This window comes from Giraffa tippelskirchi, chromosome 2, assembly GCF_054371585.1.
Source record: "Giraffa tippelskirchi isolate mGirTip1 chromosome 2, T2T-mGirTip1v1.2.pri, whole genome shotgun sequence".
NCBI lineage: Eukaryota > Metazoa > Chordata > Mammalia > Artiodactyla > Giraffidae > Giraffa > Giraffa tippelskirchi.
In genome coordinates, this window is record NC_137276.1 from 167,811,214 (window position 1) to 167,839,210 (window position 27,997).

At 39.0% G+C, this 27,997-nt stretch overlaps 1 protein-coding gene across 5 annotated transcripts in view; it reads right to left on the reverse strand.

The window, feature by feature from the left end:
• Positions 1-4,242: 4,242 nt before the first annotated feature.
• Positions 4,243-27,997, reverse strand: part of LOC145538896 (protein mono-ADP-ribosyltransferase PARP14-like) — a 45,216-nt gene continuing 21,461 nt past the window's right edge. For 3 of the 5 annotated variants that reach the window (XM_081571779.1, XM_081571775.1, XM_081571777.1), the window contains 11 exons: positions 27,181-27,417; positions 26,431-26,652; positions 23,095-23,173; positions 20,683-20,832; positions 20,333-20,395; positions 19,839-20,006; positions 16,314-16,520; positions 12,665-13,264; positions 10,532-10,665; positions 5,071-5,245; positions 4,243-4,729 (listed from right to left, as the gene is read on the reverse strand). In XM_081571779.1, coding sequence (XP_081427905.1) covers positions 4,440-4,729; positions 5,071-5,245; positions 10,532-10,665; positions 12,665-13,264; positions 16,314-16,520; positions 19,839-20,006; positions 20,333-20,395; positions 20,683-20,832; positions 23,095-23,173; positions 26,431-26,652; positions 27,181-27,417 — 2,325 coding nt within the window. In that variant the 3' untranslated portion in view covers positions 4,243-4,439. Of the gene's footprint in view, positions 4,730-5,070; positions 5,246-10,531; positions 10,666-12,664; positions 13,265-16,313; positions 16,521-19,834; positions 20,007-20,332; positions 20,396-20,682; positions 20,833-23,094; positions 23,174-26,430; positions 26,653-27,180; positions 27,418-27,997 lie in introns of all 5 variants that reach the window. The other 2 variants (XM_081571776.1, XM_081571778.1) reach the window with 2 other exon arrangements.

The window sequence follows — 27,997 nt, forward strand, 5'->3', positions numbered from 1 at the left end:
CTTTGCCTGGAGAATCCCATGGACGGAGAAGCCTGGTGGGCTATAGTACATGGAGTCACAGAGAGTCAGACACGACTGAGCGACTAACACTTGAAAAAGGAGACCTTGCTGACCAATACTCCATCAAAATCATTGGGGCAGAGGATGTTGTGGCCGAGTATAAGATGTCTGTTTTCTGTAGCAGTATATGCATGCTCATTCACTCAGTCATGTCTGACTCTACTGGAGTGGGTTGCCATTCCCTTCTCCAGGGGATCTTCCCAACCCAGGGACCAAACCCATGTCTGCTTGGTCTCCCACACTGGCAAGTGGATTCTTTACCACTAAGCAGCCTGGGAAGCCCCATCTGTAGTAGATATATCCCTGTTGCAGAAACAGACATGTCCTTGTCTTCAGATACATTTTTTTTTTTACACCTCCCTACACTGAGAGCTCCCCCACACCCTCCTTCACTCAAAATTCCCTCACCCCTTCCCTCATGGGCTTCCCAGGTGGTTCAGTGATAATCCACCTGCCAATGCAAGAGACGCAAGAGACGCAAGTTCAACTTCTGGGTTGGGAAGATCCCCTGGAGTAGGAAATGGAAACCCATTCCAGTATTCTTGCCTGGAGAACTCCATGGACAGAGGAACTTGGTGGGCTACAGTCCATGGAGTTGCAGAGAATCAATACAACTGAGCATGCATGCACCCCTCCCTCACCCAGAATTCCCACATACCCATCTTCACGGAGATTTCCCTCATCTCCTCCCTCCAAATATTTTTCTATTTTTGCTACTTCTTTGAGCATTGTTTTTCAAGTTGTAGATTGTGACCCATTATTGTTAAGTCACTAAGTCATATCTGACTCTTTATGACTCTGTGTATGACCCATTAGCAAGTCATAAAACCAATTTGGTCGGTGAGACCAGGATTTTTTTTAATGAAACAGAGGACATAATTTCAGTGAATTCAGTAGTAAATGTATTTTGTGAAACTGTCCAGGAAGCATTTTTTTCAGGGTAAGTATGTTTCATAAAACTTTTCAGTTATATCTTTATGTGTACTAGGCCTGACATAAAATGTACTTCTTAGTGTAGGTGGGTTGGAAAAGTTTGAAAGCTGTTCTGAGTCAATGTATTGAATTCCGTTAAAGGTAATAGTCTTTGGCATACAGAGACCTGGGTAGAGAGTTAAGACATTGATGTGAATGGATTCTAAATGTAAATGGATGTTGGGAGATAATATCTTAATTTTATATATAGAGAGATTATGACACAGTAAGAGATCCTGGCTATCTGCAAATGGGAATTATAAGAGGGAGAAAAGATAATGAAAGGGGGAGGTTGTCAGCCACCAAGTAGGGGTCCATTTCATCCTGTATTTCTCAAATAAGCATGCCCAAATGAGTGAAATCAATTATTAAATAAATACTTTGATCAATTCTCCAGGCAGGAATACTGGAGTGGGTTGCCATGCCCTTCTCCAGGGGATCTTCCCAACCCAGAGATCGAAACCACGTCTCTTATATCACCTGCATTGGCAAGTGGTTCTTTACCACTAGTGCCACCTGGGAAGCCCCATCCAGAGGTTAGGGGGATTGAAGTTGTTACACCTAAAGTTACAGTATCTAGGTATTAGCAGGGTGACCTATCTGGTAGGCGCAATAGCTAGGGAGCCTGAGCTTTTAAGGTCTACAAAAATGTTTTAGTTTGTTAAAAAAAAAAAGAATCCAACTTCGATATATTCATGTTTATACCAATGCAGTAGCAACTTTTCATGGAGTAAGGGGCCCACAAAGGCAAAAGTGCCTGAGACCCATGAAAGTCCTAAGCAGCTCTGATTATGAGGGATATCAGAATCATTTGAGGGGCTTACTGAGGATGCATATATCTAGATACCATTCTAGAGAGCTATAGAATCTGACTCCTTTGGGATGGGCCAGAATTTGTAGTCTCAGCAAGCACCTCAGGTGCTTCAAATAGCAAAGAAGTTTAAGAATCTCTGGCCCTGGACCACCAAGACGTATCACAGGTTCAAAGTGGGCTTGTTTTAGCAGGGGCTACTGCTAAATAGCTCCTTACTAAAATATTAGCTCTCCTTACTAAATAGCATAGCTATTGTATAATTATTATATATATCACTTATATATTTATTTATTATTATATAAATATTATATATTATAGTTAGCTACTGCTAAATACTGAAGGGCAAATTTGCCCTTCAGATTTGCTGAGCTAAAGCTGTACTGGTGCCCTTCCTGTAACTTTCAATTGAATGTTATTAATACTCTGAGGATCTCTGGATGCTGTCATGTTTAATTGTGGTCTTTTATCAGCAGTGACCTGTGTTTATCATCAGGCTCTCCTGTATTTGCCCTTAAGGCTAAAGATGTTTAATCACCAAATAACATCTTCCAAGTATTTTATTCAAAAAGTAAGAGATGATATTTATTGTAAAAAAATTTTATTATAGTTGATACACAATATTATATGTTACATATATACAATATAGTGGTTCAGTTTTCAAAGGTTATACTCCATATATAGTTATTATAAAATATTGGCCATGTTCCCTTTGTTGTATAATGTATTCCTTAGATTGAGGGTGACTGTAACATATATGGACTGCATCACTGTCATACTTGGTGCAGTACACCCTGATATTCAGCCTTGCCTAAGTTAACCAAACCCCTGGAGAACAAGAGAGCAGATTGCAGATCTCTCCATTTTATTTCTTATATTCACTGTCAAGCCTAAGTTCAGATGCCAGTTGCTAAGAAGCCACTCCTAAGCAATAAGGAGTCTTTGCCAATCCACTTAAAAAACAGCAACAGCAAGAAAAATTTCAAGACGTCTGTGTTTAATGAAGCGGCCACTATGGCCCCTCAACCTCCTCTACTTGAAGTGCAGGAGTTGCTCCCTGAGGCCAAGACAGAGTGCCTCTGTCCTCCTGGTGACCCCTACCATCCAAGTTCACCATCTGTCCTGGCTCCTCATGGGCATAGCTCTGGCCTCTTGGGCTTCAGAACTTCAAAATGAAGAGCCTCTACAGTGAAAACCAAAGCCAGAAAGGACAAGACCATGGAAATATGAGGATAATACACACATTTTCTGAGATGTTCCTGAGTCAGTAACATTAATCTAGAGGCCATGTTCTACAGGAGGAAGATCAAGGGGCTTGATGACACAGAGACCCAGATTCAGTCGCTGGCTCTCAGGGCTATTATGCAGGGGAACTCAGGCAAGGAAGCTTCTCACGCTCTAAGCATCAGTTTCCTCAACTTTAAAATGGGGATATAATTCTTACAAGAGTGTTTTGGGGAATAAAATAAACACTGTGTGAAAGCACCTATTATACTATGTGGTACAATTTAAGCACTCAATAATGTCTGAATCTGAAATTTACTTAGGGAAGTTATAAAAGAAACTTTGATTACTATCCAATAGATACAGAGTTAGCAAATTAGTAATATGACTGCTTAATTCCTTTGGTTTATTTATGCCCAAGGCTTTAAAATCATCAAAAGCTAGGCTGCCAAGGAAAATAAGCTATTTAATATACTTAGATTCATTTAATCTTAATATAAGGATTTCATGCTGAAGACACAGCAGGCATTACCCCCTTTTTTTTCGGCTGGGCAGAACTAAGACCACGAATAGAAGTTACAAGAAGGCAGATTTGGGTTCATCATGGAAAAGGACCAGTTGGAGACAGGGCTGCTAGACTGCACAACTCCATGGGACGTGATTCACCTAGCCCCCAAGCTAGACCCCAGCCCCTGGACCGTGCAGGGGCTGTAACACCGCAGTCCCAGAGCCCTGACCAGAGCAGTGCCATGTGTCACAGGTGGTTTGAGAAGAATACAGTTCCCTGTGATGGAATCTCTTCAGTTTGCAGCAAAGTCAAGGGTGTTGAAGAGATGGTTCCCGTTGGTCAGGAGTCTGGGACTTCTTCATTCTTAGTTTATGAAACACTTGTAGAGCATCCATTGTACATTAGGCACAGACCTCAGCCCAGGGATAAAAAAAATCAGACACCATTCCTGCACCCAGAGAAGACAGCAACCCCACCCACTTGGTAATACTATGCTCCCCGCAGCAGTATGGGGTCCTGACATGTCTGTCAGTGGCAGCTGAAACTGCACCACTGTGTCCCCTGCCTTTAAGATTAGTGTTATTTTCTCCTGCCTGGAAGGAAATGACATACCTGTACTTCTACAGATTTGATGTCCATGATTAAGGACACACAGTGCTAACAGTTATCAGATTTAAATTCTCAAATTTATTGCTCTCAAGATAGGTTTATTCCAGTTATGAAAGAGAGGCTAGAGAAAGTCTGATTTCAGTGACAAAGGTTCTTTGATCTTAGAAAAAGCTGTTAAGAGAGAAAAAAAAAACTATTGCTTTACAGTTAGATATGTATAGATAAAAAATATCTTCTGCAAAGGTTACCAAAATGTTAAGATCTAAAAGTAATGAGGTACTCTGGGTAAGCCTGATAGTCATAAAATACCACAAATAAATTTGGATTTTGCACACAATCTGTGACAGTGTCATATAAGTCAATAGGATTTCTGTGGTCCTTTGGGGGAGGCACAATTAATGATCTGTTTCCGAGTGTGTAGAGTCCAGTGAGTACTCGCACATAATACATATGCTTCTTCCCGTTTACGTCTGGTCTGGAGTACACATCATTGGCGGAGTAACTGGCATTGACAGCAAAATAGGTTCCCTTTCCATATGCCGTAGCTGTGATGAGAAAAACAAACCATCCTTAAGGATTTCCAATTAGTCTATAATTTGACACACTGATCCAATATGTCAAATAATGTTAAAAATAATGTTTGGTTCTCTCTAAAGCCTCTTTTAAAAAGTTTTTTGTGTGTTTTTAATTTTTAAAAATCATTCCTCCACCTTGGAGGGCCAGTCAGTCCCTTTGGGATGAAATATACTGAGTCTAACCTAAAACTTAGGCCGTCATATAGCCCCCAACCATGAGAGAACACAATGCCATCGACGCTGTCCCCAGCCAGCTTGGACTCTCATGGCTGACACCTCCTTTGAAGCAGCCAGATTACGTGCTTCCTTACCATTCTTTCCAGCGTAACTGCGGTTAAAGCCGTTTCCGTTGACAAGTGTCACCGAGTCAGCATCTGTCCCATGGAAGAGCAGCTTCTCATTGGTCATCTGGCCATTCTTGGTATCCATGTTGTTTTTCTTTGTCTGATAGTGTTTCCAGAGGCCTGGGTTCTGAATCCTCTCAATCTGCAAGTCAGTAAGGAAAAATTTCCTGTCAGTGCCAAGAGCCCTTGGCAAGATACAGGAGATGAAACATGACCACTATTTTTCTTAAGTACAGATTACAATAAACAGCAAATTCAATGCCAGATGACACATTCTGCATTCAGAAATCTTTTTTAGGTCTAGAGTTTCAGAGAAATAGGCCTAGGTAAGAATATTCATTTAATTTTCAACATCTTTTATGCACCATATGAGAGCAGACAATGTTTAGGATGTTAAGTCCTCAATATATGAACTTGGCTGACCAAAACCTCTCCAGCTTCTAACTGCTCCTGTTGCCATCTATCTCACTTTGTCACTTTGCTGCACTCCTCCCCAGGTCCTGGATAGTGGTTTATCTAGCCATGTTCTAACGGGGAGAAGAACTAGAGTGTCTAGGCAAGAAGGAAATTAATTAATGAAAATTAATCTCTGGTCCAGTTGGAAGAGTGGAATGGGAAGGGATCTGGTTATAGACCAAAGTGGCCATGCTTTGACCATACTCTTTGGCCTCCAGGATCATGGTGGAAACTCCTTGAGCCTTGGATTTCAGATCAGTTTCTACATCCCCCTAATCACCAGGTAGTGGCAGTTTCATAAGGTTGACTTGGGAAAGAGTGAGGGGTGGGCGAAGGGGGCTAGGACCCTTATGACTAGGCACAAGGTGAAGCTTCTATGCGGTCAGAATCTTCTAGTTCAAAGAACTCTCAAGTCTGACATTATTATCACGTGCCTTTATTTGTTTTACTTTTTCAGTTTTGGTTTTCTTATTTAAGATAGTTTGCCCACTAGTTCCAAGTCTCAGCATTATCATGTTTTTTTTTTTAATTTATTTATCTATTTTTTAACTTTACAATATTGTATTTGTTTTGCCATACATTGCCATGAATCCACCATGGGTGTACATGTTTTCCCCTTCCAGAACCCCCCCTCCCACCTCCCTCCCCATCCCATCCCTCTGGGTCATCCCGGTGCACCAGCCCCGAGCGCCCTGTATCATGCATCGAACCTGGACTGGCGATTTGTTTCACAATTATGTTTTTGTTGATCCAGTTTATAATCTTAAATTTTATTTTTCCTTTTGCCTACAACTAAGTTTTTAATCTAAAACTGTCTACTTCCATTTTATTTCTATTTACTTTAAATTTTACTCATTTTACTCATTTAAAAAATAATTTTATTTATTTATGGTTGTTCTGGGTCTTTGTCACTGTAAGGGCTTTTCTCTAGTTGTGGCAAGTGGGGACTACTCTCTAGCTGGGGGTGAGGCTTCTCATTGTGGGGGCTTCTCTTGTCGTGGAGCACAGGCTCTAGGGCATGCAGGCTCAGTAGCTGGGGCACGAGGGCTTAGCCACTCTATAGCATATGGGATCTTCCCAGATCGGGGATCAAACTCATGTCTCCTGCATTGGCAGGTGGATTCTTTACCACTGAGCCACCAAGGAAACCCTGTTTTACTCATTTTTTAAAGCCTTAAAATCTTATTCATATAGAGTTTTGAAACTATTCTTTTAAACTTTATTTTTAATTGAAAGATAATTATTTAAAATTATGCTCATAGTTCAATAAAAATAAAAAGTTTGATACATTACTTGCAAAAAATACTCTTGCAAAAATTTATCTGAATTTATGCAAGACTTTCAACCTAACTCTAAGTTTACCAGAAATAAAGAGGACAGAAGAGTAACTTAAATGATTCCTTGAGGAATCAGACACATTAGAATCTATAAGAAAACTGCTTGGATTCTTAAAGAATCTAGGCAAGATAGAGTCAGAATGTGGAATATTCTACAACACAACTAGCTTAAACTCTTCTAAAAGTTTAAGTATCATGAAAAATAATGTTTAAAAATGCAGGAGTACTGTTCTAGATCAGAAGAGATGAAGGAGATATTAATATAATGACCAAGTGCAATGTGTGAATCCAGATGGAGGCAGGCATTGAGGGGACATTCTAAGAAAGCTGTTTTGACCAACTGGGGAAATTTGAATATTGACTCTCTATTGGATATTATTAAATAAAAATGCTAACTTTCTTACATGGGATAATGATATTTGTGCTATTTAGGAGAGTGCCTTTATTCTTACAAGACATGTGCTAAAATATTTAGGAGTGTCATGATACCTGCAACCTACTTTCAGTTGTTTCAGGAAAAACAGAGAGCAAGGGGGAAGAAAGCAAATGTTACAAAATTGTTGAATCTAGGTGGAAGTTCACGAGTGTTAAAAAATCTTAGTCACAAGACATGGCAGTCATGGAGGATGACAGACCACTCATTTTTCATGTTAGTGTTTTTGTACTACAGATACGTCCACAGAGGTGCTTTAAGTACAATCTAAAGCTCTGCTTTTACTGGTGTCATAGACCGAGATTTCACATAAGATTTTATTTGAGGGTTTCTCTGGCGGTCCAGTAAGTTAAGAATCTGCCTGCCAATGCGGGAGACATGGGTTTGATCCCTGGTCCAGGAAGATCCCACATACGTGAGGCAACAAAGCCCATGTGCCACAAGTACTGAGCCAGAACTCCGGAGACCATGAGCTGCAACTATGAGCCCATCCACCATAACTACTGAAGCCCGTGTGCCTAGAGCCTGTGCTCCTCAGCAAGAGAAGACACTACAACTAGAGAGTTGCCCCCGCTCGTCGCAATTAGAGAAAAACTGCACGCAGCAATGAAGACCCAGCACAGTCAAAAATAAACAAATAACAAATATATATTTTTTAAGACTTTATTTGAAAAAAGGGTTCCACTACAAAAGAGTGAAGTCATTTCTCTCGTGAAGGTCTGTCAACACATGGTAAGCCTTCTGGGCCCACTGCAAACATTTCCGGTCAACTGGGTGATCCTGCTCAATCTAGAATTGGCATCTCATCACAGTGTGCCAGAGCCCAACCCCCAGAGGACTATAATTGGTATTTTGAATGAAACTTCTCCCAGAACCAGATCATCACTGAACTGTGTATTTGAATTACATTTTATTGGTACCACATAGAATTGTTGTGCTCAACAGGTTTATATAGAGGGATCTATCTATCTATTTGGCAAGCTTATTTTTTCTTCCAGTTTTATCAAGATGTAGTCTTCATGCATATAGCACAGTATAAGTTTAAGGTGTACAGCATAGAGATTTGACTTAAATATATCATGAAATAATCACCCCAAGTCCAGTGAACATCCATCATTTCATAAAGATGTGAAATTAATGAAATAGAAACAATTTTTTCCCTTGTGATGAGAACTCTAGGATCCACTCTCCCAACAACTATCACACATGACATAGTGTGTGAAAGCAGTGTTAATTATATTTATCATGTTGTACATGACATCCCCAGGACTCCTTTATCTGATAACCACAAGTTTGTACCTTTTGCCTACCTTTCAACCCATTCCATCTCCTGGTACCCCCTGCCTCTGGCAACCACAAATCTTATCTCTTTCTCTATGATGAGTCTGTTTATTTTTGCAGTATAATTGACCTACAACACCATGCTAGTTCCTATTATATAACATAGTGATTCAATACTTGCATGTATTTCAAAATGATCACCATAATAAGTGCAGCTACAATCAGTCATCATACAAGGATGTGACATAATTATTGACTATATTCTCCACACTGCACATTTCATACCTGTGACTCCACTACTGTGCAACTGGAACTTTGTACCTCTTAATCTCTCTCACCTATTCCTCTCCTTCCTATATTGAGAGACTAAAAAAAAATACACTGGCATAAAATTTGATATTGAATTCATTGTGAGGATGACTTTGAAGATATTCTCTAGTACTTATTCACAGGAGAACTCGCTCAGGAGTCAGTCTCAGTATTGTGAAGAACTAAGTCTTCTAATCAAATGCTTTGCTCTTTGATTTATAGACATTATAAAACTTAAAGTTGAGTGTTTACTTCTATGCATTGTCTACTAGGAAGCACAAGGACAAATTTGAGGGCCTCTTCTAGTAACTATCTAGGATCTCATAAAATACATGTTATGTATTTTTGTAAACGAATGGTACTAATAGTATTAGGAAACTAATTTCCCTACCCTCTTTTTTTGTCCATTTTCTTCATTGATTTATGTTATTTGAAGTATAGCTTTGTAGGACACTGCAAATCTTTTTTGAATTATTATTATCAACACTTAAGTACATGAATAACAGAGTGGTGGCAGTGCAAAAAGAGAATAAGAGAAAATTTGCAGAGAAAGAAAATACAGGCCTTATTGAAAGACTTGTTATTATGGATGAAAGGAAGGCACTCAAAGATCTCTAGCTTTTCTCAGAAAGTGATGGAATCAAGGACAGAAAGTGGAAAGGAAGGGGAAATGATGAGATAAGCTTTAGGGAAATTGAGTCAGCAGACAGATATTCAAGCGGAGATATTTTTTAGGCCACTGGGAGTATGTTCCAGGGGTTGAGTCAAAGATCTAGATTGATGATGCTGATTTGAGAACTATCAACACTGAAATAATAGCTGCAGGTGAGAAGAGTAAAAACAATCCTTGGTAAAGTGCAGAGACAGAATGGTGGTGGTGGTTTAGTTGCTCAGTCATGTGTGACTCTTGCAACCCCATGGACTGTACCCGCCAGGCTCCTCTGTCCATGGAATTTCCCAGGCAAGACTACTGAAGTGGGTTGCCATTCCCTTCTCCAGCAGAGACAGAATACCAACATATAAATCTGTGGGTAACCTAGGATTAGGGGTTTAGAGGAGCAACAGATACCGGAGATAATGAAAGGAAAATTAGTTAAAGAAGGAGACGAAAGCATCAAAATAATATTGCCCTACAAATCCAAGGAGAAAATAATTTCAAAAAGCAAACTTTTTAAACTACTATTTAAAAGTAGAAGATGCCAAAATAAAGGAAATGAATAAGGAAAGGACCACTGGATTATCAAGGAAGAGGGCGCTGTTGATCTGTGAATGGTGGTGCAGAAGCATACAATCCTGATCTGAGGAGCCTCCCTGTGTCTCTCTGTTGTGTTTGCTAGTTATCAACTCCAACTCAGGAGCCATATTTAGGCATTTTTATTAGCTTGCTTCACAAAGTAAATATGTATCTTTAGTGTTATAATATCATATTACAACCTAATGTGATACTGTAATAACTAACACAAGAATCTCAATGACTCAGTTAAAACCTAATTACCATAAAATATTCTAATTCTGGGTAAAAAAAATGTGATGTGAATGAAAATGTATTTATCCAGGACCACGACAGCCCTTTTTCCACCATGAAGAATCTCCATGTCAGCAGAAGGCTTACCTTCTCTATGATGGAGTGTGCACATGTCTCATGAAACTTGCTTGCCACAGTTTTGTATTCTGGATGATCAGGCTGTAGCTCAACCACACAGACTTTCTGCTGCTTCATATCACTCCAGTATGGGGGCAGCTCAACTGCAAAACAGACATTTGAAAACTCCCTCACACCTGAGAAGCCTCATCTACATAGTCCACATTCCTGGTATGCTTTGAAAAACTATCATTTGTGCTCTTGTTTTACAATCTCCTAATTTGAAGTGTACAAGAAGCCTCTTATCTTTCTAGAAGAAGGTTTCCAAAATGTGAACCACAGATAACCCAAATAAGAACCAAATATAATGCTTGTTTTAAAAAAACCCTCCCAAGAGACTTCCTTGGTGGTCCAGTGAATGAGACTTCGTCTTCTAATGCAGGGGACATGGGTTCAATCCCTGGTCAGGGAACTGAGAGTCCAAATGCTGCAGAGCAATTAAGCCCACGAATTGTAACAAAGAACCCCCTTACCTCAGTGAAGACCCAGCAGCAGCCAAAAACAACAAAGACAAACAAACAAAAAAAGTTCTCACACATCTACTGAATCAAAATCTCCAAGGGTAGAACGTGAATCTTACAGGTTTGATCATGCTCAGATTTGAGAACTCTTGGTGTAGTATAACTCACATATTCTTCTCAGTCTCTAATCAGTCATAATTTAATAATTTTACAATATAAATGATTTTCCCACAATGTTTGCAATAAATAGTCATTAATGTTTTGCTTACAAACGCATGGCTTTTTGCCAGAACTCACCACCACTACCCGATCCTCCAAATCCATTCTTTCACTATCCCTCGCAGCGGCCTTAAGAGTCGGGTAGGTGGGAGGTGGGCTGTGTGGCAGGCTGGGGGCGGCAGCTCTGTCTCCCCTTCTGCTAAACAAGCTAGTCACTTCCCCGGGGCTGCTCAGAGTCTGCGGAATTCGTTCACATCGATCTCCCCATGTACTGAAAGCCATTTAGTAGTTTTCAGTGGGGGATTTTTGTGGTTCAAAGGCAGGAATAGCTGTCCACATGAGACAAGCTTTCCCTTCTCGGGAACCTTGAAGGCGGCCTCCTGATGTTTGTGTCAAGGATTCGTATCCTCAGGCAGAGGAGGAAGTGACTTCTGGGAGACCCTACCGGCTCCCCATCCACTCAGTCATCAGTCACGGACTCCGGGCGCCCACTCTGTTTTCCTTTTGTTCTAGAAAGCCTTAGGCTACTTTACAGCCCATGGCATTCCCTTTCCTGACTGAAGCAGCCATTACCACCACCACTCCCGCCCCCCAGCAAAACTGACTCCAGGAAGCTTGTAAACTGCAGAGTGAGGGTGGGACGTTCTGGGAGAATAGCACTGAAACATGTATATTCTCATATGTGAAACAGAACACCGTTCCAGGTTTGATACATGAGACAGATGCTCAAGGCTGGGGCAATGGGGTGACCCAGAGGGATGGGATGGGGAGGGAGGTGGAAGGGGGGTTCAGGATGGGGAACACATGTAAACCCAGGGCTGATTCATGTCATTGTATGGCAAAAACCACTACAATATTGTAAAGTAATTAGCCTCCAATTAAAATAAATAGATTAATAAAAAAAAAAAAAAGAAAGCAGTGGCATAGATAAATCAGAGAGCTATCCTGAAAAAAACCTTGGTTGAAAAAGCTAAGCTAGTAGACACTTTAATGAAGTGAATAAAGGAAAGCAAAACACAAATAGGAATAAAAAAAAGCAATATTGTCTTAATTGAGGGGAAACATATACTTTAAATGTTAAGAGATTTCTTTGCACGTTTCCATATTAATCAGTTAGGGGAAAGTTCTGGATAAAATAGGTTTTGTGTTTTTTTTTTAATAAAATTGATCTAAAAAGAAAAAAAAAGAACAAATGCAACGTTTGACTATTGCTACCATGAAGATAATAATGATCAGCTGTTGGGTGCACCCATGCTGTATTTTCCTGGCCAAAGTGTAAGCTTCTTCAACCCAGAGACCAAGTTTTCTATTTTCTTCCATGAGGGTTACTTGGATTTTATATACTTGAACAACATTTTGATGTATGTACAACACACAAAACAGGCGTAAAGTAATGGACAGCAAGCATGAAAGTTTGATTTACCTTCAGATTTTGTATGGCGCTCAACAGATAAGCTGTTTCCTTTTGCATCTGTAGCAGTGTATGTCTTCAAGTCCACTGTGTAGCTCTGATTATTGACTTTGACAGCAATTGTCTTTCTCTTTTGTTTCTTTGCATCCTCCAATTGCATGTTGGTTATTTTGTCAAAATTATGAAATGTATTATTATAGTCCTTATATTGCCATTCTACAAAATCACTGGTACGATCTGCCAGAGATTCCTGTTCTTTGGACAGTCTAACTCTCTTGATCATGTCCTCAATTGCATTTCTAGCCTGTATCACATCTTTGGTAATTCCAGAAACCTCAATCAAAGGTCTTTCTCTGTTCAAGGAAATAGAAATATTTAGCTTCTTCTGAAGCTCATTCAATTCTTTATATTCATTTATATCAAAGTTTTTGATACATTCATCTTCACTGCTGTAGGGACACTGTTCCTTTTGAATGAGGTCCTGCATCCACAAGAGAGCGTCTTCCACACTTTTTGCATTTCTACCACACACCTGAAAAACTGCTAATTCCGTTTTCTTTTCTAAAATCAGAGTCTGTTTTTTGGGAGATTTACTTGAGAAGCCCAAAAATGCTAAAAAAGAAAAGAAAAGAAGATTAGCTATTTCTCTTTCTTTCTCTCTTCCTTCCTTCCTTTCTTTCATTCTCCCTCCCTCTCTCTTTTTCTTTCTTTGTTACCATGCTGTACATTACATTCCCAGGACTTGCTTATCTTATAACTGGATGTTTTTACTCTTTTGACCAATTTTACCCATTTCACCCACCTCTCATTCCCCTCTGCCCACCATGACCACCCACCTTACCTCTGGCAATCACCAGTCTGTCTTCTATGAGTTCAGTATTTTTTTTAAACATTCCACAGGTAAGGGCTATCATTGAGTATTTGTCTTTCTCTGTCTTATTTCACTTATCATAATGTCCTCAAGGTCCAACCATGTTGTTTCAAGTGGCAGGATTTCCTTCTTGTTTATGGCTGAGTAATATTTCATTATATATATAATATTTTATTTTATATATAATATTGCATTATACATATATGTACATATATATACATCTCCCCTCCCTCTTGACAGTACTGGTGTTTTAAAAGCTATGAAGGTGGGAAAAGCCTAGCTTTCAAATAGGGACAGGATGTATCCTCCTTTCAAATAGGGACAGGATGAGTAATATTTCATTACATATATATTTAACGATATATATATATAACATCTTCTTTATAATTCAGCTTTCAATGGTTCCATGTTGTGGCTATTGAAAACAATGGTTCAATGAACATGGATTCAAGAAAGTGATTTCATTCCCTTCAGATAAACACCCTGAAATGGAATTGCTAGATCATATGGTATTTCTATTTTTAATCTTTTGAGGAACCTCCATACTGTTTTCCACAGTGGCTATACCAATTTACATTCCTACCAAAAGAGCACAAGTTTTCCCTTTTCTCCACATCCTCACCAACAACTGTTATTTCTTGTCTTTTTTTTTATCATTTATTTTCACCTATGTTTTCTTCTAGAAGTTTTATATTCTTTTTTGCCATGCCACATGGTATGTGGGATCTTAGTTCCCCAGCCAGGATGAAACCTGTGCCCCCTGCAGTGGAAGAGCAGACTTTTTATTTCACTGGACCACCAAGAAAATCCCTTGTCTTTTTGCCAATAGCTGTTCATCATGTGAGGTGATCACTCATTATGATTTTGATTTATATTTCCCTGATGATTAATAATGTTGAGCACTTCTCCATATACCTATTGGCCATTTGTATATCTTTTTTTTGAAAAATGTCTATTTAGATACTCTGTCTATCTTAAAATCAGATTGTTTGCTTTTTTTTTTTCTATTGAGTTGTACGAGTTCTTTATATATTTTGGATGTAACACCTTACCAGATATACAATTTGCAAACATTTTCTCCCGTTCAGTGGGTTGCCTTTTCATTTTGTTGATGAATTCCTTTGCTGTGCAGAAGCTTTTTAGTTTGATGTAGTTACACTTACTCATATTTGCTTTTGCTGTTTGTACTTTTAGTGTCAAATCTAAAAAAAAATCATTGCCAAGACCAATGTCAAGGAGCTTACCTATATGTTTTCTTCTAGGAGTTTCATAGTTTCAAGTCTTATATTCAAGTCTTTAATCTGTTTTGAGTTAATTTTTGTGTCCAGTGTAAGATAGTGGTCCAGTTTCATTCTTTTGCATGTGGCTGTCCAGTTTATAGGCTTCTGAAGCAAGCACCCAACACTGTTTATTGATGAGTCTATCCTTTCCCTACTGTATATTCTTGGCTCCCATGTTGTAAATTAATTAAACATATGTGCATGGGTTTATTTCTGGGCTCTCTAGGGTGTTGGTCTCTATTAATCTATGTGTTTATTTTTATCAGTACCAAGCTGTTTTGATTATTGTATCTTTGTAATATAGTTTGAAATCAAAAAGTATAATGCTTCTAGCTTTGTTCTTCCTCAAGATTGCTTTGGCTATTTGGGGTCTTTTGTGGTTCCATGCAGATTTTAAAATTGTTTATTCTACCTTCTGTGAAAAGTGCCATTGGAATTTTGATAGGGATTGCATTGAATCTGCAGTCTGCTTTAAGCAGTATGGATATTTTAACAATATTAATCCTTCCAATCCATGAGCATAAACTATATTTCCATTTATTTGTATCTTCTTCAGTTTCTTTCATCAATATTTTAGTTTTCACAGTACAGGTTTTTCACCTCCTTGGTTAAATTTATTTCTGGGATTTTATTCTTTTTGATGCAATTATAAATGAGATTGTTTTCTTAATTTCTTTTTGTGATAGTTCATTAAAGATTAGCTAATTTCAAATCAGACAGAGAAAGACAAACTGATAATAAGGAATTTGAAAAAAAAAATCTCATAGAAAAAGAGATCAGACTTGTGGTCACTAGGAAGCTGGAGGGCAAGGGTTAGAGGAGACTGGAGAAAGGTAGTCAAAAGATACAAACTTCCAATTACAAGGTAAATAAGTACCAGGGATGTAATATACAGAATGATGACTATGATATTGTGATTTATCAGAAAAAATATATTGAATGGCCAAATATTTTTCTCATGTATACAGTATTTGGCTTGTGACTAGCATCGAAAGTCGAGGGCCATCTTGTTACACTGAGAGCCCTTTGCCTGTGGAATCTGATTCCATCTCTGAGTATATGATGTCAAAAAGAAGTTGAATCCTCAGACACCCTGCTGGGGTCTGAGAATTGCCTGTGGCTACAGGAAAGCCTCCACACAAACATTGGAACTGGGTCCAAAAACCTTCTTTAATGACTGTAGTTAACACTACTATATGCTGTATATGAAAGCTGTTAAGAAAGTAAATCCTAAGAGTTCTTGTCGCAAGAAAAAAAATTCTTCTTTTCTTCTTTGTTTTCTCTTTTTATCCTATCTATGTGAGATGATGGATGAAACTGATCATGGTAATCATTTCACAATAATTTAAGTCAAACTATTATGTTGTATATTTTAAACTTATACAGAGATGTATGTCAACTATATCTCCATAAAACTGGAAAAAAGCTAATAAACTACCAAAAAAGGATAGCTGTTTCTCTTGTGACATCAATATTAGGAACATCTATTTCATAAAAATGAACAACTCACATGCAATTTTAGACATCACAGAGTGTTGGCAAGAAGCCTGAAGTCCTTCTCTTTTTTTCATATTGGCATAAAATACATCCAGTACTTGAGGCTGAAAGATAACAACTTTAACTTTTTTCATAGACTGGACTAATCTTCTCTGAATAAATTCTTCAATGGCATCAATTATGGCTACTGCAACCTTATCTGGGTCTTGTCTGGCACTACCTGGAAAGGCAAATAATAAAAATAATTAGGGGAAAAAAGGCTCAACTGGAAAAGAGTGAAGAATAAATTAGGGATTCCAATTCTCAGAATAAATTCTCACTCTTCAACTCTCATCACCATGGACTTTACTAACAAGGCATCAGCAAACACTCCTGAAGTCCTAGATGCAATGGGGACTTTTTGTTCCAAGATGTCAGGAACAGCCCAACAATGAACAAGGAAACATAACTTGGTGTCCAATGTTCTTATTTGCTCTATTCAGCTGACCCCAGCTCACTGTGTCCCTCTGTTACAGAGCACAGTTAACTTCTCTTGGCTCACTAGTGTCCTTAAAAGACCTAGAAAAAGTAAAAGATGATAATGTATGTTGACATACACTGCTATTTAAAGAGAACAATGATTACTTTTTGTTGAGTCATTTCTTGACTTTATGGATATAGTCTTATTCTCTCAGATGTCTTTGGGTACCTGACTTAAAATTAGCTAATTCTGTAAAACACCTGAATCCATAAGCTATTTGTTATACTCTATAATTCTTTGCACACAAATTATCCATGAGCCTCCAGGAAGTTTTGTCTCTTACAGTCAGTGCAATTTTAGCTGAGTTGCAGGGTTCAAGGTTGCCACCTGAGCAAGGTCTTTTCCTATATTAAGCATGCTTCATATCTTGATTTCCCAAGCCTACTGCCTAAATAAGAGTATGAAAGTTCCTTTAAAAGACTCATGAAAAGTCAAGGAAGCAGTTCCATGTGAATAGCAGCTATCATATTGAGGGAGAGAGGCAGGCAATGTGAAAGTCCCCTGGGCAGCTTGATGTGATAGATGAAAGGCCCACTTGGGTTATCCTTGTTCATTGGGCCCACTATTATTGCAGAGAGGAGAGCAACCCTCTCTGACCTGGCTATGGAGACAACTGTAGTAATGTAGACAGTTCCCATATAAAACAAACCTAGAGGGTTTGTGCAGGGTTTTTTGATTACATGATCAGAGAAAGAGAGAAACTCGCATTGCAAAGCTGTGGTTATTCCACGATATTTGGAAGAATCTAAATGGTAGTGTTCAGATACATTCATCTACTCTCAACAATCTGAGCACTTTGGACATGGAGGATGTGACATGTGGGGATGAATAGGTGTTCAACAGGTAAAGTATGGGAAACTGAGGGAAAGGCTATGCCAGATAGAACCATGTAAGAGGTGTGATACGTTGAACTTGATGTGTTCAGGGGAACAGATCCAGTTTTGAGAAAGTTAAACAAGGAATAGAGGGGTGAATGGAGGAAGCACTGGAGCAGGGAGCCCAGTTCTAAAGAGGAGTCTATAAGTAAAGGTTTAGGCAAAAGATAAGAGCTGAACAAAGAGAAGAGGCCAGAATGAAGAGCTGGGTGTCGGGGTTGAGATATTCAGGAATTAAAGTCAGCAGGGCCAAGTGACCAACTGGCTTTACACCTGCCCCTTTGTTCCCTGTCCTTTGCCACCCACATCCTTCATGTATGTTTCACACGTCACGCTGCACTGTGGTGGTTTGCTGACATGTCTGTGTCTCATAATAGGTCAGGTGCCCCTTTTGAACTGAACCTTTTTCTTAGTCATCAAACTAATTAATAAGCTAATGCACACAGGAGTGGTAAAGAGTGTAGAATCAAAGATTCTAGATAGAAAGTGATATTTTTAACATGCGTGGGGTTATACGAGGAAGGGCAGGTACGGGGAGAAGTCAATGAACTGGAGTTTAGAGTTTGCTTTCAGCTTGAGATGCCTGCAGGTAACACTGAGTGCCCGTTCTCTCCCCTCAAGCAGGTGCCTGTGAGGAACAGGGAGAGGGCTTCCTTTACTGCCGGCAACTGTCTCGATTACAGTCTCAACTCATAAACACCACTAAGGGAGAAAATTCCTCCATCTGTTAGTCTAAGGGCCTACTCAGGTAGGGATAGAGACAGGGAAAAGAGATGAGCAAGAAATCGCTAACCTTGATTTATTTGTGCAGACCAGCAATGCAGCCAGGTCAGTGGAAAAAACAACAGGTTTTCAGTAACCCAGAAATATTTATACAAAACTGAAACGGCCTCATTTCCTTATTTCTTCTCTGACTCCACTCAGGGACTCCCTTGGGAAGGTCGGTGCCACCCTGAGGCTGCCTGCTTTCTTGGCACAATTCAAGTTAAGGCAGAAACACAAGACTAGAGCTCAGAGGAAAAAGCAGATGGAGGTAGAGACTAGAGAGTCATTAGTAGATGTCCATAAAAAAATGACAGAGAGGGAGACAGACAAATAGATAACACATTGGCTAATCTGCTAGGACTGAATGATACTACAAAGAGAATGAAAGAATAAAGTGTATATAAATCATACTTTCAGATATAGAGAACCAAAGAGACATAACATTCTATGTGGGAAAATTAAGAGGAATGAAAAATATAAGGGAAATCAAAATATGGGATATAGGATAAGAAGAAGGCCCAGAAAGTAACAAGGATGGCTAGGTTTATTAAGTTAAACTTTTGGAGGGCCTAAAATGCCAGTATGAGACACTCAAACTTGGATTCCTGAGCAGTGGAATGTTTAACTCAGTGCTGTGCCTTCTCTCTCTGGGACCAGTCAGCTCCAGCCACTTCAAGCCTGAGCAGCGCCCTTAAGGGAGACCAAGCAGGAGTGCCTGATTCGTGCACATGACTCAGATTCCTGGGGAAACAGCTCAAAGAGCATCACCTTACAAATGATACGCCCAAAGCACCATCCTTATAAAAGAAGACTCATACAATCATTATACAGTTTGAGGGAAACAAGAAACTCCAAAGAGGCAGGCAAGCTGAAAGGAGAAAGGCCTAGATTTTCTGACTCATTAGAATCCACCGGGTTCTGTTGACTGAGTGGCTGAGACGACCCGTGACTAGCCCCTTGTTGAGGAGGCAAGAGAAGGGGGATGGCCATGCTGTCTGGGGGAAGCAGAAGTCCATGCACTGGTGTTTCAGTGGAGAGGAGTAGAGGGGAGGTCGAAGACTAAATAATGGGACATGTGTAGAGGGTGAAAAAGAGAAAAGAGCTGATAAAAGTAATGAGAAATGGACTTTCTTTTTCTCTCCCTTCCCTTCCATGTTAGAAAGCAAATGTCTGCTATGCCAATACTCTCTTCAGTTTTCTTCATTTTTCCCTCTTTTACTTAAACTACCCTCAGGCTTTGCTCCCTCCCTCAGGGGCTGCCCTGAGTTGAGGAAACTGACTGATGCCGACTCAGCAGTAAGTACATTAACCATCAGCACCAAATCCGAGGCAAAGTGGTCGCCTTGGGATTCAGCCTTGACAGCCAGAGGCCACAAACCTGTCCCGATGGCCGGGAGGCAAACAGACGAGTAATGGCATTTTTCACACTCTTGTAAAACACAGGTGACTGATCTCTTGACATCATTTCCACCAACGACGTGAATGATATTCTTGCACTTCAAAAATCCACCTTCAGTAATTATATAATCACTGTGGCCCTGTTGAGCTGGGAAACATGAGCCAAAAAGACACAAAATTAGAAGCTGAACCCACTCTCTGATTGTTTAAAAAGGAAAATGTCTGAATTGGAAGATGAAGTATTCTCTGTGAATAAGAAACTCCTGAAATACTAGCTCTGATGAATCTCACTTCTCTTACTGAGAGATTACTTTTCATTTCTAATTCACTGCAACAGGAATTCTTCAGTAAAAGGCATGATTTCCAGATCAATATGTTGTCTCCCCAACCCCAAGACTTTCCTCATCCTTCACAGCCTCCCATATTCAGTCTTCCACTTAAAACTTAGAATTAAAAAATAGCATTGTGCCTTACCTTGGCGAGAACATTCTATTTCCACATTCCTCCCAGCACCTTCTAAAATTGCTTTGGAGACCCCTGCATGAGAAAATCAAAATGTTTACACACATGAGAATGGTTGCCTCACAGTTCAAATGCTTTCCCCATCATTGAAGGAATCCTATAACTAGGGTATTTCTGATAACAAAGAAGAAAAATTCATAAAAGAACTGTTCCCAATTATGAGAAACCATATCAAAACAATTTAAAAACTATTAATTAGTATTAATAAGACAAAATTGTAGAAACCAGTTTGGCTATAGGAACCCTACTTCACGGGCTCTACCCTGACTATTACACTAGTCAAAATTCTGTAAGTCAAGTACCTGCTTTGAGATTAAATGACTTTGATGTTGAATTTACGATCACATCTGCCTCTTCTTTGCTGATATCTCCAGAGGCTACCTGGAAAATGATGGGCCCAATTTTCATTTCATACACTCCTAAATCAGGGTTAGAAATAGTCCCATAGAAATCTGACAAGGAAAAAAAAATGGAGTTAGTAACAAGTCAGCAATAGCAAGAATGACTTAGGTTTCATGGTCCTCACCTGTGCCCCTCTCAACCCTTTCTCTCTCTCTGCCCCTCTATGTGATCTCTGGCATTTAACTTGGCCCTGCCTCTAAGCCCCTGATGGTCTGTTTCTGGCAAAGGATTATAAAATATAATATATATCGAACATGGACTTTAGTTGCTGACCGAGGTGAATTAGTCGACTTGAGCCTTTCTTTTCCACTGATTACAAGTAAAAACATGGGACAAATACAAAAAGCCACTCTCGGAGAACTGAGACGTTCACAAAAGCAGGCAAATTGGGGAAGGGAGTCAAAATTTGAAGAAGCAGCCTATACTGCTTCCCATTTTGTTTGGTAATTTTTCCTCTTTTCTCTCCCAGCCTTGACCCAAGCATGGCCCTCGTTACAGAACTACACAATGAGGACAGGCAGCAAAACTCTTAGAGAAGCTCTGTCTTGTGGCAAGAGGACTGGAAAATGGGTCCCCGTGAGCTGAAGAGAATGGCAGAGAAGCCTCATTTTTTCCTGTACTTTTCCTTTTTAAATCTAGACCCTGTATCAAGGTGCCCTGGATGTAGAACTCCACAGTGACACCACGGGGAGCTAAAACTGAGAGAGATTCTATATTCCTGTCCAGAAGAATCAGAAAAAAAGGGACTTGTGGTCTGAAAAGCGTCTCTGTGGTATATGAGAAATCCTTGGCTTCTTGTTTGTTAGATGCCCTCCCTACCCGCTCTGCTTTGCCCAAGGGCAACCCTGATCACGCAAAATTATGAGGCAACAGAACTCGCAGCTTCAACTCTGAGAGAACCTTGTCCTTCTGGCCAGAAGACCTGGAAAACAGCCTTCTGCAAGACAGAGAATGTAAGGGGAATGCTGGGGCTGTGAGCTAGAGAGGGTGACCCCCTGTTCTGTGTATGACTGCACATGCGTAGACCCAAGCTACACAGCAAAGGCCTTAGGAATGGAATTGATCTTAACCACTGCCCAAACATAAGGTGAGGCAGAACTTATAGAATGAAGCTAACTGACTGGCTGCCTGCTCAAACAAAGAAAGAAAACAATGACCATTTTCCAGAGGATTTTAACAGGACCCTAGTCGTACAACATAATGTTCAAAATGCCCATTCTTTGGACTTCACTGATGGCAGTTGCTAAGACTCCAAGCTCCCAATGCAGAGGGCTTGGGGTTCAATCCCTAGTCAGGAAACTAGATCCCACATACCACAAATAAGACCCGGCACAGCCAAATAAATAAATATTTTTTAAAAATAAGATGCCCATTCTATAATCCAAAATTGTTTGTCACCCAACGAACCAGGAAAATGTGACCAATTCTCAAGTATAAAGACACTCAATATAGATGCTAATCTTAAAGTGACTCAGATATTGGAATAATCATACAGTCTTTAAAGACTCTATTATAACTACTATAACTCCCTGACGTCAAAGTAAACACATTTGAATGCATGAAAATAATCTGGAATGAAAGGAAAAATAGGGATCTCTACAGAGAAATATAAACTATAAAATAAGAATCAAATGGACATTTTAGAACTTAGAAGACAATGTTTGAAATTAAAAGTTCACTGGATAGGCTATATATAGTCTAGTAGGCAGTGAAAAGAATCAGTAATTTGAAGGTAGATTAATAAATGTTATCCAATCTGAAGAACAGAGAGAAAAAAGATGGAAATTTTAAAAAAGAACAGATCTTCAGAAATATTATCAGAAGGCTTACCATTTGTGTTATTGAAGTACCAGAGGGAGAGGAGAGAGACCAGTGCAGAAAAATATATTTGAAGAAATGACTGAAAAATTCCCAGGTCTGATGGAAGACATACATGTTCAGATTTAAGGAGCTTCAGCAAACTCCAAACAGGATAAACTCAAATATACAACAGTAACTTTGACAGAGGAGAAGCATTTGGTTGGTTTTATTTCTTTAAATGTATCTATTTTTGAAAACACTTATCACATCATCCTTAGTAGCCTCATCATCACTTAAAAACCCATTGTAGAGATTATATTTGGCCAGCCTACTCTTTCACTCCAGATCACATAAACATGACCAGTGTCTTGCATGCTCAGGTATATGGAATATAATTTAATATTTTATTTATCACAAATTGACTTTTTCATAAAAATCATCCTGTTTTACTTCTAACGGAATAGTTATTTAGCAATTACAAATAATTTCTCTATTTAAAAGCTTTACTGAACCTTGTGTACTTTCAGCCGTGGAAATTTTGTCACTGATGAAATTTCCATTAGCTCTTCTGGCAAATTCATCTGAGAATGCCTGGAAATACAAATATAGTTTTAACCACCACAATTCTCAGTAGATAAATGAATTTGATTCAGACATTTTGATCCTACATGCACAAATATTTATGAGAGAACAATTCTCAAACTATTATTTATTTTCATTATAGATTTTTAAGTTACAAAAACTCATAAACTCTATTTTTAGAAATATACACTATGGAAATTATCAAAGATGTGAACAAAGATATAAATATAAGGATACTGATTACAATGCTGTTTGCAACTGAGAAAAAATTAAAGTTTAAAACTCCAACAGGAAAATGGTTAAATAAATTTTAGTATGCCCATATTCCTGGAGTATTTACTTCCTGGTGGCACAGATGGTAAAGAATCTGATGGTAAAGAATTTCAATGAGAAAGACACAGGTTTGATTCCTGGGTCAGGAAAATCACCTGGAGAAGGGCATAGCAACCCACTCCAGTATTCTTGCCTGGAAAATCCCATGCACAGAGGAGCCTGGAGAGCTACAGTCCATGGGGTCACAAAGAGTCAGACATGACTATGCAACTAACACTTTTACTTTCATGCTGGAGTATTTGGCAGCCATTATAAATCATATTTTTAAAGAATGGTTAATAGAACAGGGAAATGCTTATTTTATACTATTAAATGAAAAAGATGATATTAAAATACATAGTCCCACATTTAAAAGTCTACATGTATAAAAGAAGACTGGAATGAAATACAACTAAAAGAATTTATGCATTTTTTGTTCAGTTTCTACAATGAAGATGTATTACTTTCATAAACCAAATATTTGCTGTTGTTAAAAATACAGTGTTAAGAGAAAGACAATCACAAGGACCGAGACACTTCAGTTTTTAACTTATTTGTACCAGGAGAGAAATAGCTAGGGGAGTAGTGTCTTGGGAGTTAGAGGCTGGAATTCCATTTCTTTGACTGGTAGTAACACACCAATATCGTCACTTTCTTCCTCCTTATTACAAGCAACAGGAAATTTTGTTGGAAATGAACAAGTAACATCTTGACTAAAAGGCTTATACAATAATGGGAAGAGGACCAGACAGAAGTGACTATAGAGCCAAGGTCTCATGCTTAAAGACTACTACAAGCACCAGGCAGGTAAGCTACAGGAGTAAAGGTGGACGGGTGTAAAAGTGGACTGGTTTGACTCTGGAGAACTAGAGAGTAGCTGCCATTCAGCCACAGCAAATTGTTCAGGCTGATATCCATGTCAAGTGTGCCAGAAATTTTGAATTTTTAGGTCACAATGGACATCTGGAGTTTAATATCACATGTTTGATTCTTAAATGCCAGCAACAGATTCAAATTTTTTTAAAAAAAACAGCCCAAATAAAGCATATCTAGAGGCTCCATTCAGACCACAGGCTGCTGTTTGCAACTTCTGTTATAGTCTCCACCTATAAATATTTCAATAAGTTTTGCTTATTTGGGGGAAAATAAAACCAAAGCTTAACTGTCTTTACAAGTCTTAGGAGAAAAAGTATCACAGCCATGTATGGAAAAGCAATACTATTTCCAATGGCAATAACGGTGTCTGTCTAGGCTAACCCCTTTATCAAATACTTGCAGAATTTGAATCTTTTGGAAAGATAGTGAAGGCTGAGGTTGCACAGAAACAGTGAGTTTCGAGGGTTCAGATCCATGTGATAGGACTCACTTCCTTCAATAAACCCGGCCATTCATTCAAAAACTCTCAGCATTTCATGTCTCTAGTTCATTTTATGTGTATAAATCTTAGCTCCCCAAGTAATTATGATTTATAGCAGGGAGAGTACATATTACATACCCATTCTGTAATCCATATCACTTTGTACAATGCAAGTCATAGAGAGACTGTTCAAAAAGCATTTATTGACTAGAAATGACTATAGTTACGTGGGCCAACTAAATGGACCACATATACTGCTCAGGGGGTTTAGCTGTCTGATTAGAATTTAGATTTGCTTGCTTCCAGACTATTTAAAGGTAGTAGCTAGAGAGAGAAAAAAAAATTAAGTATGACCTAAAAATTCAGTTGGTCCAATGATATATAGACATCTCTTGGGTTGCTAGCCTTAATCTGCTATTTCTTGCACTATTATGGAACTTTTTAAACATTTAATATCATCTACTCTCCTGGACTCTAAGGACTTGGAGGGCAAGAATAATGGACTCTTATTAAATGCTTCTTGTTCTCCCTAATGCTGAGTCCAGCAGCTTACTCACAGCTGACGTTTAGCAAATGTGAACTGGTTGATGAACTCTCTATGACCAAAGATGGTTCTGGTATTTCTGGTCCCAATCATGTTACTCCTATGGGGATGTGCTGAGTCCTTCAGTTGTATATTATTTTGACATTCTCCTATTTGTAGGATCACACAGGACTTTTATATTATGTATTAAAATTTCTATGTTAATATCGAAGGAAATTCTACAGATTAAAGAGGTTTAAGGAATATGTCAACTCCATTGCAATATTGGGGCCTTATTTGAATACTAATTCAAACAAACAAGCTATAAAAACAAAATATTTATGAAATAGTTTGAAATATGAACATTGACTTGATAATTGATGAAATAAAGGAATGACTGCCAATTTCTTTTAGGTGCGAAATAGTATTGTAGTTAGGTTACTTTTTAAAAAGAATACTAATGTCTAAAACAAATACTGAATTGATTATGGGTAAAATGTATATACGGGATCTGCTTCAAAAATAATATGGAAGGAAAGGAAATAAATGGAGACAGAGATGAAACATACTGGCTATAGGTTGTTAATTATGAAGATGAATATGGATAAAGGGATTTCATTATACTACTTTGTCAAGTAGTAGTAATTTAATCACTAAGTTGTGTCCGACTCTTGCGACCTCACAGACTGTAGCCTGCCAGGCTCCTTTGTCCATGGGATTCTCCAGGCAAGAATATTGGAGCGGGCTGCCATTTCCTTCTCCAGGGGATCTTCCTGACCCAGGAATCGAACTCAGGTCTCCTGCATTGGAGGCAGATTCTTTACCAACTGAGCTACAAGGGAAGCCAACTATTTTGTCTATTTTTGTATGTGTTTCAAAGTTTTCTTAATAAGAAGTCAAATTTTTTCTATATCCATACACTTGCTTGAAATTTGTCATACTACAACTAGTCCACACTACTGTTTTACTTTCTTGTATGAAAATACATGAAAGAAACAACCTGTCAAACCAAGAAGACACTTGAAAATGTTAGGGCTCAGCTGACAGAATAACCAGTAATGAGTAAGACCGTACCTGAATATTTTCATGATCACTTGGGTGCAACAGAAAGCAAACTTCTTGTAAAGCTCTGGGTTGATTCTTTCTACTGAATGTGAATACTTCTGAGGTGATTAATTCAGCAAAAACGTTTTTAGGGAACCCCAGATTTCCTGTTCCTATTGCTGGAAATGCAATTGAGTTTAAGGACAAACTCTCAGTGATCTCCAAACATTCTCTGATTATTTTTTCCATAATCTGAAAAGGACAAAGCACACTCGTATACATTTTTGCCTAGAAATTAGAGTTTGAACAAAAGGAACAAGAATTTTGCAACTATGGGATCTCTGCCTACTCCTTTTTGCTTTCAACAAAAGGCAGGTTAAGGCAGTGAGAAGGAGAAAAGAAAAATAGAGGAGTAAACGAGGAAAAGGAAGGAAGAATGTGTGAGACCCTCCAAAAAGATTCAAACTCATTCAGCAATGACGGAAAGAAGCAAAGCAGTTACTGTTCTGATCCTTCGTTCTCTTCCACTCTTAATGCCCTCGCCTTGCCGTCCTCACCAAAGGGTGCTATCTTCAGCAACTCTTCCTGAGTCCCAGCAATGGTTGAGAACTACAATTTATATTATTAACTGGTCCTTGGGAGAAATCGGCTACAGCTCAAAGAAATGGCTCTGAGAATGTGATGTTATTACAGAACAGAAACAGGCAGAGTCCAATCTACTTTACACTGAGAGTTCAAAGAGATACCTAATTTTCTGGAGAATTTAAAACCAGGTCCCACCTTCTGTGAAGACGATTTGTTATTTCTCCAGTCCGGAGCCACCACGTGAAGCACGTGGCGGCAGTGCAGATTGCAGCCGCTGGTTTGGAGAACAGCGCCCACATCAACCACCACCTCTTGTCCAGCTGTCTTCAATTCCTCCTGGAGCTTTTGTCCTGCTTTTTCCAAGAGAGCCTTGGAAAGGGGTCCCCTGTTGAGCTCAAGATCCGAGGCAATGGAGTTGACAACAACATGGGTCTTAAAAACAAAACCAACAATTTGTTTCAAATTCTAAGAAAAAGCATTCATCCAGGATTACTATATTTAAGCCCCTGGGCTTGGCACAGTGGAAGACAACTAAGATGATTAAGTTTTCAGAGATTAAAATACCACCTCGAAAGAGAGATACTTATTTAAATAACACTCGAGGACAAAAAGTAGCTGTCAAAAAGCAACACAAAAATGGTAGGGACTCACCAAAGAAGTCCAGAGGAAGCGCCTTCAGAGGTTAGTGAAGACAGTATGAGTGACACGGTGTCTGAGAAATGGAAATAGTTGCTGCAGGCAGAGAGAGATGGGGAAGTCATTCAGGAGGGGCAACAGCATGGACAGAAGCAAGATAGGTTGTGAGCAGCAAGCAGATTAGTTTGACCTGATAGAGAGCTTTCGCAGTAAAATGGTGCCAGCCAGGCTAGGAATACTACACAGGGGGTAGACTGCAGGGCCTTGAGTCCCAAGTCAACTGGGCTTCCAGGCATCAGTGAAAAGCCATGGGATCTTTTCCAGCAGGACAGTTAATATGAGCAGATTAATCAGGCTTGACTAAGACACCAAGAGA